The 16,369-nt window shown below is 41.6% G+C and overlaps 1 protein-coding gene across 4 annotated transcripts in view; it reads left to right on the top strand.

Annotated features, from left to right (window-relative positions):
- Positions 1–16,369, top strand: part of MYO16 (myosin XVI) — a 418,633-nt gene that overhangs the window by 240,239 nt on the left and 162,025 nt on the right. For all 4 annotated transcript variants that reach the window (XM_064440435.1, XM_064440442.1, XM_064440450.1 and 1 more), the window contains exons 14-15: positions 7,430–7,535; positions 11,028–11,145. In XM_064440435.1, coding sequence (XP_064296505.1) covers positions 7,430–7,535; positions 11,028–11,145 — 224 coding nt within the window. The remainder of the gene's footprint in view (positions 1–7,429; positions 7,536–11,027; positions 11,146–16,369) is intronic.

Raw genomic sequence — 16,369 nt, 5'->3', positions numbered from 1 at the left:
CAGATCTGGAAGAATACTGCTGTCCCAGTATGAATCCTGGAGTTAATTAGTCCAGACCAGTCCTTTGCAGGGAAAATGAAGTGTTGAAAATATCTTTTTGAAGTTTATTCTTTAATCTAAGGAAATCCATTGTTTTGCAACTTAAATTGGAAGGTATAGGGCGCTAAGGAATTTACTGCTCAGTTTAGTGGTAGAATTCCTCTGCTCCTGTTACATGACCCAGTGAAAGTGGGGATCTGGCATTGCCAAACTTGCTTCACGGTACATGAGTTTGATTTCTGTCTCTCATTGTTTGGGCCTCTCTGACACATCAAATCCCTGCTTTGCTGGCTCCCTTTGCTTCATGCAGGCTCATGCCTCTCCCCAGGCAGCAAAGCAGACAACGTGAAAAAAATAATCCTCTTTCAGTCTTGTAAAACGAATCACCCACTACATAAAATACTACCCATAAATATCAGTGGCAGAATATTCCAGGACTGTACAACTGCAAGTAGAGCGTTCGCTTTGCAGAGGCTGGGCATGCCGTATGAACGTACAGGAGATAGAACAGGCGGTGGAACGCTGAAGCACCTTCTGCAATGACAAAGGAGCAGGCGGTGCCCTGTAATGTGTTAGGTCAGCTACCCAAAGCTCCACTTACACTTCTGTCACTCGTACATTCTTTACAAATTGCAGGTAGTTAAGAATATTTCCTGTAAAAGTACTTAATTACTCCTAAATTATAAATGAAACAAGTTTCTAATTTTCTGCCTTGACCTCTGCATTGCGTTAAAAACCTTACACCTACAGAACGCAGATTTAACACAGATTTGAGATAGGGTCTTTAGTGTAACATCATTACATGCTGTTCATGGAAGGGAACCCTCTGCAAACCCAGTGGCAACCCTTCTGTGCCTGAACTTTGTGCTTCCATGGTAGAAACACAGACATCATCATGTTTTAAAGAAGCTTTCGAATTGCACTTTAGACTCTTACAATTCCAGCAATGTTAAAGCACTTTATTTTGCAGAAAATTCAGGAAGACCCATTTAAACTCTGTGAAGATGGTTTTCATCTTCAAATGTAATAAACAACTTACTACTATTTCACTTTCATGTTGCCTGTTTCAGTTTTCTTTGTGACTGTGGTCTTTGTCTGCTACTGCCTGTTCCCCTAAACACCATATTAAGTCTTTGCTACTGAATCGGTTAAAAAACAACAAAAAAAATCAATTTAAAGTTCTCAGGATGACCCGGATCAGTCTTTCCACTTTTTTTTTTCTTCAGTCACTTCACATCTCGTCAAGTGTTTACTCACTGAAATTGAGTGTTTTACAACAGCAAAGCATTTGGCCAAATTATGGAAGAGTTTATTATCATTTATTTTCAATTACTTTTCTCTTTTGAACTTTACTTTTAGTTTATAACAAGCCACCATCGCTCCTGTGTGCTTAACACCAAAAGCTGACTTTATATAAAATTTGTATGGAAGTTACAGTATAAAATAACATTATGTTATGCTCTTAAATAGCCAGTAGGTGGGCTTTCCGTAATTCGCTTCCTTCTGAACTCAGTCATGGAGCAAGGCCCAGCATCTCGCTTATGTACTCTGCAAACTGAGAAGAAAGAAATTATTCTGGTCCCTCGAAAGTCTTCAAGCGCACTCTCTCCTCCCTGGCTGTATCTTAGTACCAGAGTGGGAATCGGGAGCAGTAATGCTCACAGCTTAGGGTGGTGCAGTAAGAGACCGGTTTCAGAAGTTCATACAAAACCGCATACACACCTATGCTGACCTAAGTCCTCCTTTAAAACTGGTGGAAATTTTATATGAGCAAATTCTGTCAAAGGTTTTCCAGCATTTCTGATTATAATTCAAGTACTGCAGGATCAGGGTTTTTTGTTTGCTTTGTTAGTTATTCCTGCACTTCTGAACGTGGTACCTTTGGTCAGAATTGAAAAGGAAGTGCAGGCAATAAAACCCTGTCACTTAAATGATCTGAAATGGCAGGTACATTCCTCCCTACGTGTTTCATGTTTTGTCATATTGTTCCCCAGACAGATGATTTGTAGGACTTCTTTACACTGGAATTGACACTTGCCAAACAATAACGACCCAGTTATCTGAATTCATAGAGATGTAGACAAACCTGGCTGATATGCAGAAATTGAGGGGAAGCAGGATGTACTTCTCCGTACGTGCAGGAATTAATTCTTAAAACTTTACCAGGGGTCTGGGGTTTTCTGGCTATTTTAGCTGGGCTTCCTCAGTTAACTACTGCTCCATGATGGTTCTGTCTGTCCACCTCTCAGTCACCCTCCACCCAACAACATTTGAACCTGTTGGCCGCAAACAGCCACAGAGGTCTTAGAGCCGGGGTGTTCACACAGGCTTTGTGGGTCTTGGAAGCTGTCTGGAAGGCTGCTGTGACTCCAGCCACAGCCATTCTGCGGGGGAACTGTCTGTGGGCTGTCCGGCTGTCCGGCCAGCGCTTGCTTAGCACTGCGCTTGCTGGCTTAAGCGGTGCCAGTGGCTCAGTGAGACTGGCACAAGGTAGCAGAAGAGCTGGATCACAATCCATGTGCTGTGGATTTGCAGGGTGTAGCTTCTTTAGTTCCCCTGGTTGTAGAACATCCTGTGTTCTTTGCTTCACATGCCTTTGCATTTTTACACTTCAGATTGGACTTTTTCCTAACAATTTTAATGTTGAATGTTTTATTTCAAAACAGAGTGTATTTTTTCTCATTATTCATATTATTTTAAGATATGGAGACTAGAGCTGTAATTGAGGTTGTATTAGCAAGATATTAATAAAGAACTAGTAGGAACCAGGCCCTCCATCAGGGACTTGTATAGGAAAGATAGAAAGCCAAAAGAGGAATAAAATGAGAAAGCTTAGTGGAACTTGCCTAAAGCCCCTGGTAAGCAAAGGCTTTCAAATTCTTTGTCCGTTTTCCTTTCCCTTGGAGTGCACTGTCTCTACTGATTTCCTAATTTAACCTTCTTTATTTGTCTGTGAGACAAGCTTTGACTCTTTCATAATGCCTTCTAAGGAAGTTTTACTGCAGAAGAATGCTTTCTGCTGCAGTGCTTCTTATCCTCCACCTTGATAAGGCAAAACCAAAAGTTATGACACCAACGTTCATATTGTAAATTACATTTTGAAAAATATCGTGATGAAACAATCTTTTAAAATAGAGAAGAGGAATTGTTCTCTAAGCAGAATTAAACTACTAAACTACTAAACTACTAAAGCAATGCTTATGTGGACAATGGGGACATTAAAAAAATTTTACCCTACCTCAAAGGAAATGGAACAAACAAGGTCTGGTTCAAGGTGCCAAATTACTTTTTCATTGTTAAATTACTTATTGTCCCAAATGTTCCAAACAGTTATATCAACAACTAAAACTTCATCTAACATGGCATTTCTTCTCAGTACTTCAATCTATATTTCACTAGGAGCGTACACATAAGCCCTGGAAATGCACAGAAAAGCTAAATGACATGGGGTCTCTCTTTCAGCAACCAAGTTCTAGCAGATCCTAGCCCCTGAGCTGTGCTCTCGCAACCACTTTAGCCAACAAGCTCCTGTGACACCGCTGGACAAAATGCCAATCGATGTAAAATTAACAGTTAAGCCGAGAGTGTCCAATCCCTGTAGTCGTGTCTCTGCAATGTTTAAGTAACAGCAGTCTTGGGGAGCAGTGTTCAAGAAGGGACAGAAACTGTCCACTTTGCGCACCCTTGCACGGTCCTGCGTTGTCTGGGCCGCAGTTAGCTTGGAGTGAAAAACAAAACAGAGCTTGATTTAACAAGTGAAACAGATTAGTTGTGAAGTGGGGAAACTCAGGGTGAACACTGCAGTTCCTTTGTTTAAGAAGGCTTTTTTCTGGTTTTAATTGTAATTTGCATGCCTGCTTTGTAATTCTTGAAAAGAGTCAAAGGCGCATCAAATGTTACTTTAGCATCCCTTCTGCTCCCCCACCCCCAATTTCTCCAGTCATGAGAGGGATTTTTTGAAAAATACCCACACCCTGCTAATCCTGGAAAAGCCTTCTGTTAAAGAATTTGGTTTTGGCAGATGAAGTGGGGCCTAAATGAGCAAAATAATAAAATACTACAACAATTTGTTAAATAGCAAGTCTATAGCTATAGCCAGCCCTCGGGATGATACAAATATTTACCTGCTGGACATAAAGGCCAGTATACTTTGGACAAGTTGTGACCTTCTGCAAATTGTGAATTACTTCAGATCTGATTTCAAACATGTTTGAACACTTTTGCTCAGCACATCATCTGTAACGGTGGTTGTGCTAAACTTCAAAGATGTTTTCACTTCAGAGAAGTTCCTCAACAGCTGAAATAACAGAAAAGCCACTGTTGCTGATCTTGTTGGTAACCTGTGGTGTTGTGATAGCAGGTTGCAGCTGTGATTTTGGATTAAGTGCGTTGTGGAGGGGCTAAATTATTTCATCATCGTGACACACAGGTGCCAGTGGAGTGGCCGATGTGAGTGGGTGGTAGGAGACAGGAGTGGGGGGCAAGATAGACGGCAAGATAGATTTATATCTGCCTGTAAGCTCACTGACTTTTGGGGTAGTACAGGCATAAGACCAGTAATTTGCAAAAGCATGAAAAGTCTCTAGGGGAGGAGTATCATAGGGCTAATGCCCTGTTTCGCTTTTTTCTGTTCCTGTTAGTGATAACAGCTGAAGGAACATGGCATTGGGACACTACCATTATAAAGACAGAAGGCTAATGCTACTCCTTAAGAACAGAGGCAGCATGGTACAGTTAGCATTTGGAGAGTGAAGTCATCGTGGAGAGGGCAGACATGCGTGCAGATTTTAGAGGGTATCATCTGACTTTTGAAACTCTTCCAGACAGTCAGAAGCTGAAGATCTGAGCAAGGGTTAGTGCTCTTACGGAGCACCCTGTCAGTCCTGTGGGGATACCAGCTTCATGTTAGCTGTGACAGTGACCTTCTTGACTTCACCTGATTTCTTTAATTGTAAGGCCTGGTTTAAATATGGCTTTGTAACCTGTTATCTGAGGTCTTTGCATAACATATACCCAGGTTGCAAACCTTGTCTGGGACCACAAACCTCCTACTGAAGCCAATAGGAGTTTGAAGTCCTGGGTCAGACTCCAGCTCTGCAGTATAGAACTTATAGAAAATGGAGAACATAGATAAAAGCAGTCTGACATATCACATATAGTAAAGAGACATCTGTCTTGCCAGCTAAAACTAGTTTAACAGGTAAACAAATGAGATATCCACCAGAGCTGTGTGTAGGTCCCAAAAGAGTTGAATGAAAATGAATGGTGCAGAGATCCCATCCCTGCCTGTGAAGACCTCTTTGCCCTTTCCTCTTTTATTTCTTCTTTTATTTAATCGATTTCTCCTTTGAAGTGAGATCTGAATAGATAAAGCAATGGCCAGACAGACATTATACTTTGCTGCCCTCTAATTTTCAGAAACTAAACTGTATAGATAACAGACTAACTGACCAGCATGGCCATCATACTTGTGAAAAATCTAGCAGGCTATAGAAACGGGTTGTAGAAACAGCCTTTTAAATTTGATCAAGCAGATAAATGAAGGAGGAGCATCAGATTACATTTTGTTTGGTTCAGTTGTCTCTAAAGAAAACTTCTTCTATTCAAGTAAGAAATTCATAAACAAATTTCTGAATCAGGCTTCACTAACTATATCATCACTAGTGGTGTTCCCCAGGGGTCTGTGCTGGGTCCAGTCCTGTTCAACATATTCAGCAATGACCTGGATGATGGGATAGAGTGTAACCTCAGCAAGTTCTCTGATGATACCAGGCTGGGAGAAGTGGCTGATACACCAGAAGGCTGTGTTGCCATCCAGCGAGACCTGGACAGGCTGGAGAGATGGGCCAAGGGGAACCTCATGAAATTCAACAGAACCAAGTGCAAGGTCCTGCACCTGGGGAGGAACAACCCCAGGCACCAGTACAGGCTGGGGGCTGAACTACTGGAGAGTGGCTCTGTAGAGAAGGACCTGGGATTGCTGGGGGACAGCAAGCTGACCATGAGCCAACAATGTGCCCTTGTGGCCAAGAAGACCAACACTATCCTGGGCATTAAAAGGAGTGTGGCCAGCAGGTCGAGAGAGGTTATCCTCCCCCTCTACTCTGCCCTACTGAGACCACATTTGGAGTACTGTGTCCAGCTTTGGGTCCCCCAGTTTAAGAAGGATGTGGAACTGCTTGAGCAAGTCCAGCAGAGAGCTACGAAGATGATCAGGGGACAGGAGCATCTCCCATATGAAGAAAGTCTGAGAGACCTTGGTTTGTTCAGCCTGGAGAAGAGGAAACTGAGGGAGGATCTTATCAATGCTTATAAATATCTGAAGGGTGGGTGACAAGAGGATGGGACCAGACTCATTTCAGTAGTGCCCAGTGACAGGCCAAGGGGCAATGGGTACAAGTTGGAACACAGGAAGTTCCACCTCAATATGAGGAAAAACTTCTTTCCTGTGAGGGTGCCAGAGCAGTGGCACAGGCTGCCCAGGGAGGTTGTGGAGTCTCCCACCCTGGAGACATTCAAAATCCGCCTGGACGCGTTCCTGTGCCCCTGCTCTAGGTGTGCCTGCTCAAGCAGTGGGGTTGGACAATATGATCTCCAGAGGTCCCTTCCAACCCCTACCATTTTGTGATTCTGTGATTTTTCCATCTTTTGTTTCTTTTCCTTCTTTGTCCCTGCTTAAAGTGCACCACTGAGTTTACTTCCCTCCTCCATGCTTCCACTTTTCTTTTGTTTCTTCCTACGTTCATTGTTCATATTGCCTTTTACCTTGTTTTCTTTGCTCATTTCCCCCCTCAGAGATTGTCATTCTTTGGAATTTTTATTCCACATCATGAACAAGGAATTAAGTTAAATAGGATCACTGAAGTCAGAGTGTATTGCACTGCAGAAACTAGGCAGGTTGTAAAATCAGTTTACTTTTTCTTTTCCTTCCTGTTCCTTTCCTATTTCATTGTCCTCCTTCGTATTGTATTCTATACTTCCCTTTCCTTCTGACTGCCATCATTACCACAGTAGCATTTCCCCATCTGCAAAGAGAACCAGGCAGCATAAGCAGGCTCCTTTACTGGACAGAAGAAAAAAGAGGAGATAATATCTTTGCTATAAATACCTTCAGAATGGCTTGAAAGCTTTAGATTTTATTGGCTTGGCTTGTGGTCCAAGACAACATAGCCTGACAGCTCTGACAGCCCTCATGAACACAGTCAGCCACTCTACCTCCTACGTTCTGTTCTTTATTATTTGCCATCCATAACACTTCTGTTATTTGAAATGAAAGTTTGACTGAGATATCTTAAATCCATTCAAACAGAACTAGCAGGAAATATAAATAATGTATCAAATGTGAAAATAACAATATTCCCCCCTCTGTTCCTTGCCTCTCATCTTGCAGTGGAGAAAGCGGTTCTGGGAAGACTGAAGCCTGCAAACAGATAGTGAAGCACCTCACTTGCAGAGCCAGCTCCAGCAGAAATGCCTTTGATACAAAGATAAGACATGTAAGTAGCATTCTAATCACTGAGGAGAACAAAGCAAACATCTGGCCTCTTGGATAGGCCAAGATATTTGAACTATAAGGAAACAGGCATCTGCTATGCAGAAGTTCATAAACGGTTTGTTTTCACCACTGAAGTCAAAGAAAGTTCCCTTCCCTGAGCTGACCTGACTGGGAAAAGGATTAAGCTCATATTGATGTGATAAGAGGAAACCATATTTCTATATGTTTCTATATGTTTCAGTGGCTTTGGAAAACAGTGTTTCAGTGAATAGGAAACATCTGTGTGATCAAACACTGTCTCCTGAATGTGTGCTTATTGCCTTCAGTAAGTAAATAAATTTATCTGTATGGTTGTGGTGGTGCTTCTCTGGGCAACATAAGAAGTGCTGAGGCATCTGAAGTAATAGTATGTAAGACAGAAATTGGAAATTTGCAGGAAAACTTCAAGGACTGAACGAAGTTCTATGGCCCAGTATTTGTATACTAAATATATTTATGAAATAGGCATGAGTTCTGAATATTTGCTCAGTCATATTTAATTGCCACAGCAGAACCAAACTCTGCCCGACATGTGACATGAAATCATGAGAACCTGCTTCACACATCAGATGAATTTGTTTCCTTTCTAGTACACTAAATATAAAATTTTCACTTGACTGAACATTGCAACGTGTGTTTGTTATGGCTGTAACACCTCTATGAAGGTTCATACTGACATTTTAAATTATGCTGAACCCTAGATTGCCAATTCAAACTCTTTCCAAAAATTGCCTTTCCCGATGAAACTTCTCATCTCAGATCCCAGCTCAGACACAGATATATGTGGAAAATTTTAGTAGTCTGCATTGTGATAGCTCAGTTCTGAATCTCATACTTCTAAAAAACAAAGGTGTTTAGACATTTTCACCCACTGTGGTGACCTTCCTCTACAGCACTTAGAGTCAACCCAAGATACTTTTTCTTAGCTTTCACTTGCCGCATGCAACTCTGGAATTGTTCATGGTGGGCTTTTTTAATAGTGTCACATGCATCGTTCAAAACACCCTGATTTCTTCCTGAGTTATGCATGATTCAGTCCAGAAAGGTGATAAAACAGTGTCAGAAGAATAGCTGACACTAACAGACAACCTACAAATCAGGATTACTGGGATGTGGGAAAGGGTACAGACACACTGGTTCATGTTTTGTACATTCCAGCTGTTCAGGTAATAAAAGTCCGATGGATTTTGAGTGGATTTTAGAAAAGTGTGTTGCATTTGTGTTTTTTGAAGACATTATAAAAGCCTGATGACAATGAAAATATTGCAACTGAATAAGCTGTAGCTTTACTTCATGTAGTCATACAATTGCCATGTTACAGTGTTTTTCAGTTTTATCTGGCTCATTGATGATGTTCCTAAATTGACACATTCAATCTAGGTTTCACGTGACAATGTTAAGGATACCCTTTTTATTTTTTCACTTTTGTGATTTAAATTTTAAAGTCTAGTATTGCAATACTGCAACAGAATTATAGGAACAGAGCACTTTTACTTTATTATGAACCCAGGAGCCCTACAAGCGATATCTGTTTCTACTGTGTATTTTTTTATTTACTACCTACACAGGTTTATTAACAGTTTTGAACTGATCAGCCCACAGATGTTATTCAAGTAGAACTGCAAAATTCACATCAAATCCTCCAAGTCTTTTCTTTCCTAAAGTTCAGGCTAAGTAATGAGTAGAAGAACTAAGTAAATAAGTAACTTTGTGAATAGGCAACTGAAAACTGTATGTTTTGGATACAAATAGCAGTGGCAAAGAGGAGGTGTGGGAAGCAGTCTTGTCTCTGCTGCCACTTGTCTCCTAACCACACAAAAATTCCCAGGGACAACCACCATGATCCAGTGCAAATGAAATAAGGTGGTGTCAGTGTGGGAGGGGGCGGACCAGGCCTAATTTTCTCCCTCTAAAAATCAGTTACCTTTGTAGACCACTTTAAGCTACTCTACATCTATGTAGTAAACTGAACAACAGTCCCCAACACGCAGTTGTTACCCGGCTCCCTGACACAGTTAAATCCCCAGCAGGTCTTCTGGCCACGGTTCAGAGGACAACATGTGCCTGGGACCATTCGCCACAGCGGGCCCACCCTACTCTGCAAACGAAGCGGTAGATGTCGGAATGTGGACCTTACCATGCCACTTACCATAGAGGACAGAGAGTCCTGCTCCTGGTCCTCTTTAGTTAGTAGTGTAGATGTAGCCATATGTGCCAATGACTCTTAGCCAATGCGGGCAGAAGAGAATCATCACGTATTAAGAAAAATGAGTGGCCATTTGGTTGTAGGAAGCTCCTTTCCTTAGCTTAGGTGGGACACCTGACTTCAGACAGTGAAGGTAGAAGTAGCAGATCCCCCCTGTGGGCAATCAAGCAGAGATTCTGGTTTAGTTGCCTTTTAAGGTGCTTTAATGAACACAGTAGCCTGAATTCATTCCTGCTGCAGTTATGCAGAGCACCATTAAAGTTAATAAGGCTGCAAGGTGAAGCCAAGTGCTGAATTAGCCTAATGAGCAAACACATCCTAAACAATGCTACTGGAGTGGAACCAAAACCAGGCTGACTAGTTTTCTGCTGCCACCTACTGCACAAACGACTGGTTTAATTAATAATTCTGAAGGGTCTGATTTTCAGAGCTTTTGTCTCTGTGATTGGAGCCACTTGACAGCCCTCTTCCCTCCTAACTTCTGGTTACATCAGAACAATAGTGTATTGAGGCCATGTTGCAATCGGTTTCTTAGGATGCAAAAGAAGAAAGTGCTGAAGGGAATCCATTTAGTGTAACAGCTAATTATGCACAAAAAAGGTGAATAGAGAGCAAACATGAAAAAAGATGGCACATTTAATACTTTTTATCATTCCTTAAATTTTTAATCTTTTAAAAGTAATTGCTGTGACCACGAAGATGTAACATGGAAATGCATTCATGAGAGATGCCATACAAAAGTCAGAATATTCTTTTTTTTCTCACTTTTTCAGTAGTATAATGCTGAAGTTATTCTGTTTGAAACCAATAATTTGTGCCATTTCTGGCATCATATAAAGCTTGTAAATTCCTTTGACTGTTTGTTAGTATCGACTGACTGTGATTTCACAAGCACAGCTGCTTCAGAGATTCTAATCTTTTTGCTAAGCCTGCCAGCTCTGGGCATATGACTCCAGTCACCCGTACCCAGACTACCTCCAAGGACGCAAGTGTGAGCCCTTGTCTTCCCCTTCCATTCACCACTTCCACTATTCTGACAGCAAATTGTTTTTTTTTCTTTTGAGATATCTTACTTTAATTTCTATTTAGAAAAAAAAAACAACTTTCAAGGAATTTGTTAAATTCCAAGCTGAAAAATGGTCTCTTTTTTTACCCCAGTTATTAATCACAGACCAACCTCACCGACATTTATTGAAATATCTTCCTGTTTATTTCCTCTCTCGTTACTTCTTTACCACTGTCTTGCAGGCAAACTGTATCCTGGAGGCCTTTGGCCATGCTAAGACACCCTTGAATGATTTTTCCAGCTGTTTTATAAAATATTTTGAGTTACAGTTTTGTGAGAAGAAAAAAACATTAATTGCAGGTAAGTGTCATTTAATCTGTTTGTTTTGCTATCACCCACAGATGAGTAGGTGAGGGATCCCAGTGCGCCGTACAGAGCTAGGCATCAATGGCCTTACAGGACGCGGAAGAGGCAAGGGGGGTTACGGTGTGTCAGAGGAACATGGTTAATGGCATGTGAAGGCGTCGCTCGTCAAGAGCAGCGCCCGGCATTAAGCGGGGGAGCCCCGATCTGTGCAGCCACAAGGTGGCAGGGAAAGACAAGAGAAAAAATGACCACTGCCGATTCCTCTTCCCATTCCCCAGGAAATCACGTTTCCCTTCACGCCCAAGAATAGCAAGCTGTGACAGCTGGGTATCGCTTGGCTGAGAAATAAAAGTCACAAAGAGACTAAATTTTGCGTTTGTAGCTAGTATCGCATTGGGTATTTTAAGTATCCTCTGGACAAGTGACAAACTCATCTGTTTAGGGCAAACAAAATACAAACATGCTCTGTAATGCTGAGATTAGAAGTAATTCATTACAGCTTTGGGCTTCTTCTAAAGGAGCTAGGAATCACACTGACGGGCACGCTCATCAGAGGTGAGGCGGTGTGGAATTTGTGCCCGCTTTCGGAGTAAGTGGGAGTCTGCTAACCCCAAGCAAGGGTTCGTTAGTGAAAAAATGACTATGGGGCAAAACTTCAGTTTGATTCTGAAAACTTTGGTCTTCAGAGGCAGCCAGGGAGAGGTTTCGTTTCTGTCTACACAGGTCATCGAGACGTTGCCCTGTGCTAAAGCGAGAGGTGTGTGCAGAAATAGCTGCGCGCGACAGTTTCCTGCTCGCGCCGACCTTCCTGGATGGAAAAGCTGTGTGCTGAGACACGCTTTCGATCCCAGTAAATCAGATTCCACTGGATACGCATTTCCAAAATGACTCTTTTTAAAATAATTTTAAATGTGTTTATGCTGTCAGAAGTGTTTCCATAAATATTCTTTGGAAATATTTCATAGTGGGAATTACAGTTCGTGTTCTTGAAAGAGTTCACTGTACCCTCACAAATACAATAGTTTCTTCAGTGGAAATGTCACTGTGTGAGAAATTATTATCACTTTTTCCTGATTTGCCTTACAATAAGTATAGGGTATTTGTAAAGAACAAGTGAAACTAAAAACTGATTCTTTTTTTCATTTATGAGATGTTGTGGGGGGAATATAAAGAAAGTGATGTAAACATTAGAATGGACAAAATAACATCTGAACTGGGCTTGTAAAAATGAAGTTCTATCCCTAAAACTAACATTTCATACATCCATTGTATCCTATATATTTAATTTGAGGATATTTAGTTATCACAATTACACTGCGTGCACGCTTTTTGTCTTTTTGTTACACACACAGATGAAAATGATGCTAATTTTGAAAAGTCAAGCATATGAATACCAGGAAATGCCAGAACTGAACTTGTCTGAGATAGCCTTGGGTTGCCATGTGCACACAAATTTAACACTGTTGGTTTTTGACCCCTCCCGAACTTCATTCAGTGCAGAAAATGGACTATATGGATCTGTTATTAAATAGTTTGTTTTCCCTTCATAGATTCATGTGTGGCTTGTGCCATTTTATTTCATTCTAAAAAGAGAATGCTAGTTTTCCTGTGTTTTTTCTATGTGGTTCATCAACATTTTTCACTGTCTGAGCATTTCAGAAACATAAATGGCTTCATTTTTACAGTCACTCTGACCTAAGGTTGTGTCATTCAGGGCCTCAGGTGAGGAACAGAAGCCTCAAGGCCATGTGTCCCCACAGTTTCTGGGTGCCTTGCTTGAGATTGCAGGGACTTGCGTTTTCAAGCAGCTTTAGCCAGACTTGCCAGACTAATTCACAACCCTTGCCTGTGAATGATATAAATGTGGAATCAGTTCACCAGGCTCTCGTGTCCATTTTCTGGTACACTAACGCTGTGGTTTCATCACTTTCAAACCATAGGCGTTAAATGAGAAAACCTAGAGGGAGTCAAGTCCATTAACAAATATAAACAAATTACTTAACTGCCCTACAATTCCCCAAATACTTAGGAACTGAATCAGTTACTCTTACCTGATGTAAGGGAGACAAAAGTTCCTTAATTTACAGTCAAGAGAGAGAAGCCCCCCTACAGCAGTGAGAGCGGTTTTTATATTTTTGGGAGTTTTAGTTGTTCACGCTGTTTGATTTGCATTGTAGAAGTTGCCTTTTCTAGGCCACTGCTAAGCATCACTCCTGAGTGAAATAGTCCCAGATTTACACCACCATAAATGAGAAAAGAATCAGGCACATTGTGTTTGGCTGGTTTAAATCCCACCCAGTGATTCCCTGTATCTATTTGCAAGATCATTTGCAGCAGTATTTACTGTCTTGCCCTGTTTAAACAGGAGTGAAAAATGTAAATACGCAGGACACCTGATTCTGCTGAGACATGGCTTTCTAACTCATTGAGGCAAACTGGGCTAAATGTGTCTGCTCTGTAAACAAAAATCCGAGTGACACGAGGCCACCTCCATCAAAGGGTTTGGGTTGTAAAACTCCTTAACAGACAGGTCTTAGGAGTGGAGATCCAGAACAGGTTACTAAGGAAGGGGCGTGCAAAGTACATGTGTACATTTTTATTGTAGAGAGGGCAAGCTCGAGGCACCATTCCTTGCATTTTGAGTGGACATCGGTGAAGTTTGTGACAGCTTTCTGATCATGCTGAAGGCCTTTTATGCCTAGACCCTGGAGGTGCTCCAAATTCTGTCACATAAGGTTTATTCTTCCAGCGGAAAGGCCAATATACCTAAATAACACAAACGTTGGCCACAATTTTCACGTGCAGGCTTGATTAGGTCTTTCTCATAAACTGGATCCTTGCCACGAAGTTCTGAAAACAAGGATGGAGCCCTTGAGGGCGGTTCTACTCAAAGGCAGTACAGATACCTGTAGAGGTTTTAGGTGTTTCTCTGGCTCTTGTTCCTGATGAGGTGTGCTGCGATGTTGGGTTCAAATGGGAGTTTTCCTGTGACAAGTGGCTTTGTGTTCAGGTACCTTTCATTGCTTTCGTCAGTCAAACAAGTGGAGAAGGTGTAACCCAGCTTAAGTCTTTGTTCTTTATGACTGGATAAGGCAAGGCAGTGGGAACTAGCCTTAATCAGAACAAATACAAAATAAACTACAGGCCAGTGTTTTCACTAAGTTTCTAAAATAAATTCATACCTAACAGAACTCAAAGGCTGGTCTTCTGCCAAAAAATCATAATCATTCATAAGCGATGATTCACACCCACTGCATAGTAGTAAAAGACTGATTGTTTATTTATTTCCAGAGATAAAATTACAGCATTTTATTTTTATTGGAAAGGGAGAGAGTAAATGGTCTTTCAGGAAAGTTGATGTAATTCCTCAGATGAAAGGCAAGGCTTCTGTCAGTTTCCTCAAATTACTGAAAAAGAAGGCAAGGAAGAGGAAATCAAGCCTGACAAACTTATTCTCCAGATCTTCCTGCCTTGTTTTTCAGGCCTTGCTTTTCTCAGTCTCCACTTTTTGAAAAGCAAGGCCTGATTTTTTTATTATTATTATTTTTAAGTTGCACTGGAATGGAAGGATCTAATTCGATTTGTAAGAAGCAGCAAAATGCATATTTGCCTCCGTGTGTTACCAACATTTTGTATCAATTAAAAAGTTTCAGACATTAATTTCCTTTTTTTGGTATAAGAAAGGCTGCAGCCAGCTGAGCTCTCTGATGTGTTTTTGTAGCGTGTTTCAGCTCTGAACTTTCAGTCATTATTTTGCCTTTAGCAATAGCTGTGTTTAGCATAGCACGGGTTTTGAGAAGGAGCAATGCAGTTTCAAATAATGCCTAGCTGGAGGAACGATTTCACTGGCCACGCTTTCAATGCAGAGTCCGCTTGCTGATTCTGTAGCTGCTCAGTAGATCAAGTGGTCTGTTAAGGGAAGTGCAAATGCCCTTGTGCCTCTAGGCACAGTGGACGTTGCACAAAAATGGCAGACTTGGCTCTGGAACTCTATTGTTCTTCCCTTTTATTTCACACATAGATTAATGATCATATCACTTAACTTTGTAGAAAAGCATATTACTGCGATAGTTTTCTCTGTGAGTAACTTTGGCTCCGTGAAGATGGCGCTGTGTTTGATTCTTGCTGATCAGAAGCTTGACTGTTCTTAACAGCTCTTCCCATTGCTGGAGCAGCTAAGTGAGATGAACTGTATTTAGCCTTGTTAAAGTGGGTGACCTGATGTTCCGGGAAAGGGCTGCATTAATTTGTGTCATCTAAATAACTGGTGTTGCCCGTCATTAAAGCTAAATGTACAGATTAATCATATAGATGACCCACAGTAACATTTTTCTCACTTTTACTAATCAAGGAATGTTAAAAACACCTGAGTGATAGTTATGAAAGCCTTGGTGAAAATCATTGCAAACAAAAAAAGTGATTAAATATTAGTAATGGCCTCTTTTCAAATGAATGGCTGGTAGGATTAGCTTTGCTGAGAGTTACAAGCACAACAAAAGGTGGAAATCATCTTTCAGGTTCATCTATTCTGTTTTACCCTGCAGGCATGGCAGCCAGGTAACGACTGATTCTGATGAAGGTGTGTGCCTGGGCCAGTCCTGCCACAATAGGTTAAGACTGCGTTGCTTCAGTTTGTGGTGTGCTGCAAAGTTACTGGAGCCAGAAACACATCCTGCTTAATGATTTCCCAAGCGCGCCCCAGCACCGTTCTTTTTTCCGTAGTGTAGCACCAGAGGACTAGATGGCTGATACACAATCCCTCGTAATATAGGTTCCATAATAACAGGGGGTCACTTCTACGTTTGGTGGGGTGATTAAATGGGCCAGATCATGTCTCCCTGGTTCAGCAAGTACAGCTCTTCTCTGTCCGTCCTACTCTCCCTTCTGTAGCTAGAATCCCAGGCATGGTTTTGGTTGCCAACAAGTGTGCCCGGCCGTGCCTGTGCTGTTAAATAAAAGAAAGGGTGGGAGATGCCCCTGGGTAGTGTACCACTGACCTCCTGTACTGCTTAACTGGGGCGTGCCTGGGACTGTTTGGCCTGTGCAGAGCAGCACTTTGTGAGACCGTGCGCAGTTATGCTTGGTTCAGGGACAGCACTTAACTGCTGAGACCTTTCTCAAAACAGTATGTTCAAGATTCACCAGTTTTGTTTCCCTCCACTCTACACCATCTTTCACCAATATTCTCACAGGCTGCATTCCCTCATACACACAACTT

This window comes from Phalacrocorax carbo, chromosome 1 (assembly GCF_963921805.1).
Source record: "Phalacrocorax carbo chromosome 1, bPhaCar2.1, whole genome shotgun sequence".
Taxonomy (NCBI): Eukaryota; Metazoa; Chordata; class Aves; order Suliformes; family Phalacrocoracidae; genus Phalacrocorax; species Phalacrocorax carbo.
Note: the sequence above shows the minus strand (reverse complement) of the source record. Positions and strands in the feature narration are given on the sequence as shown.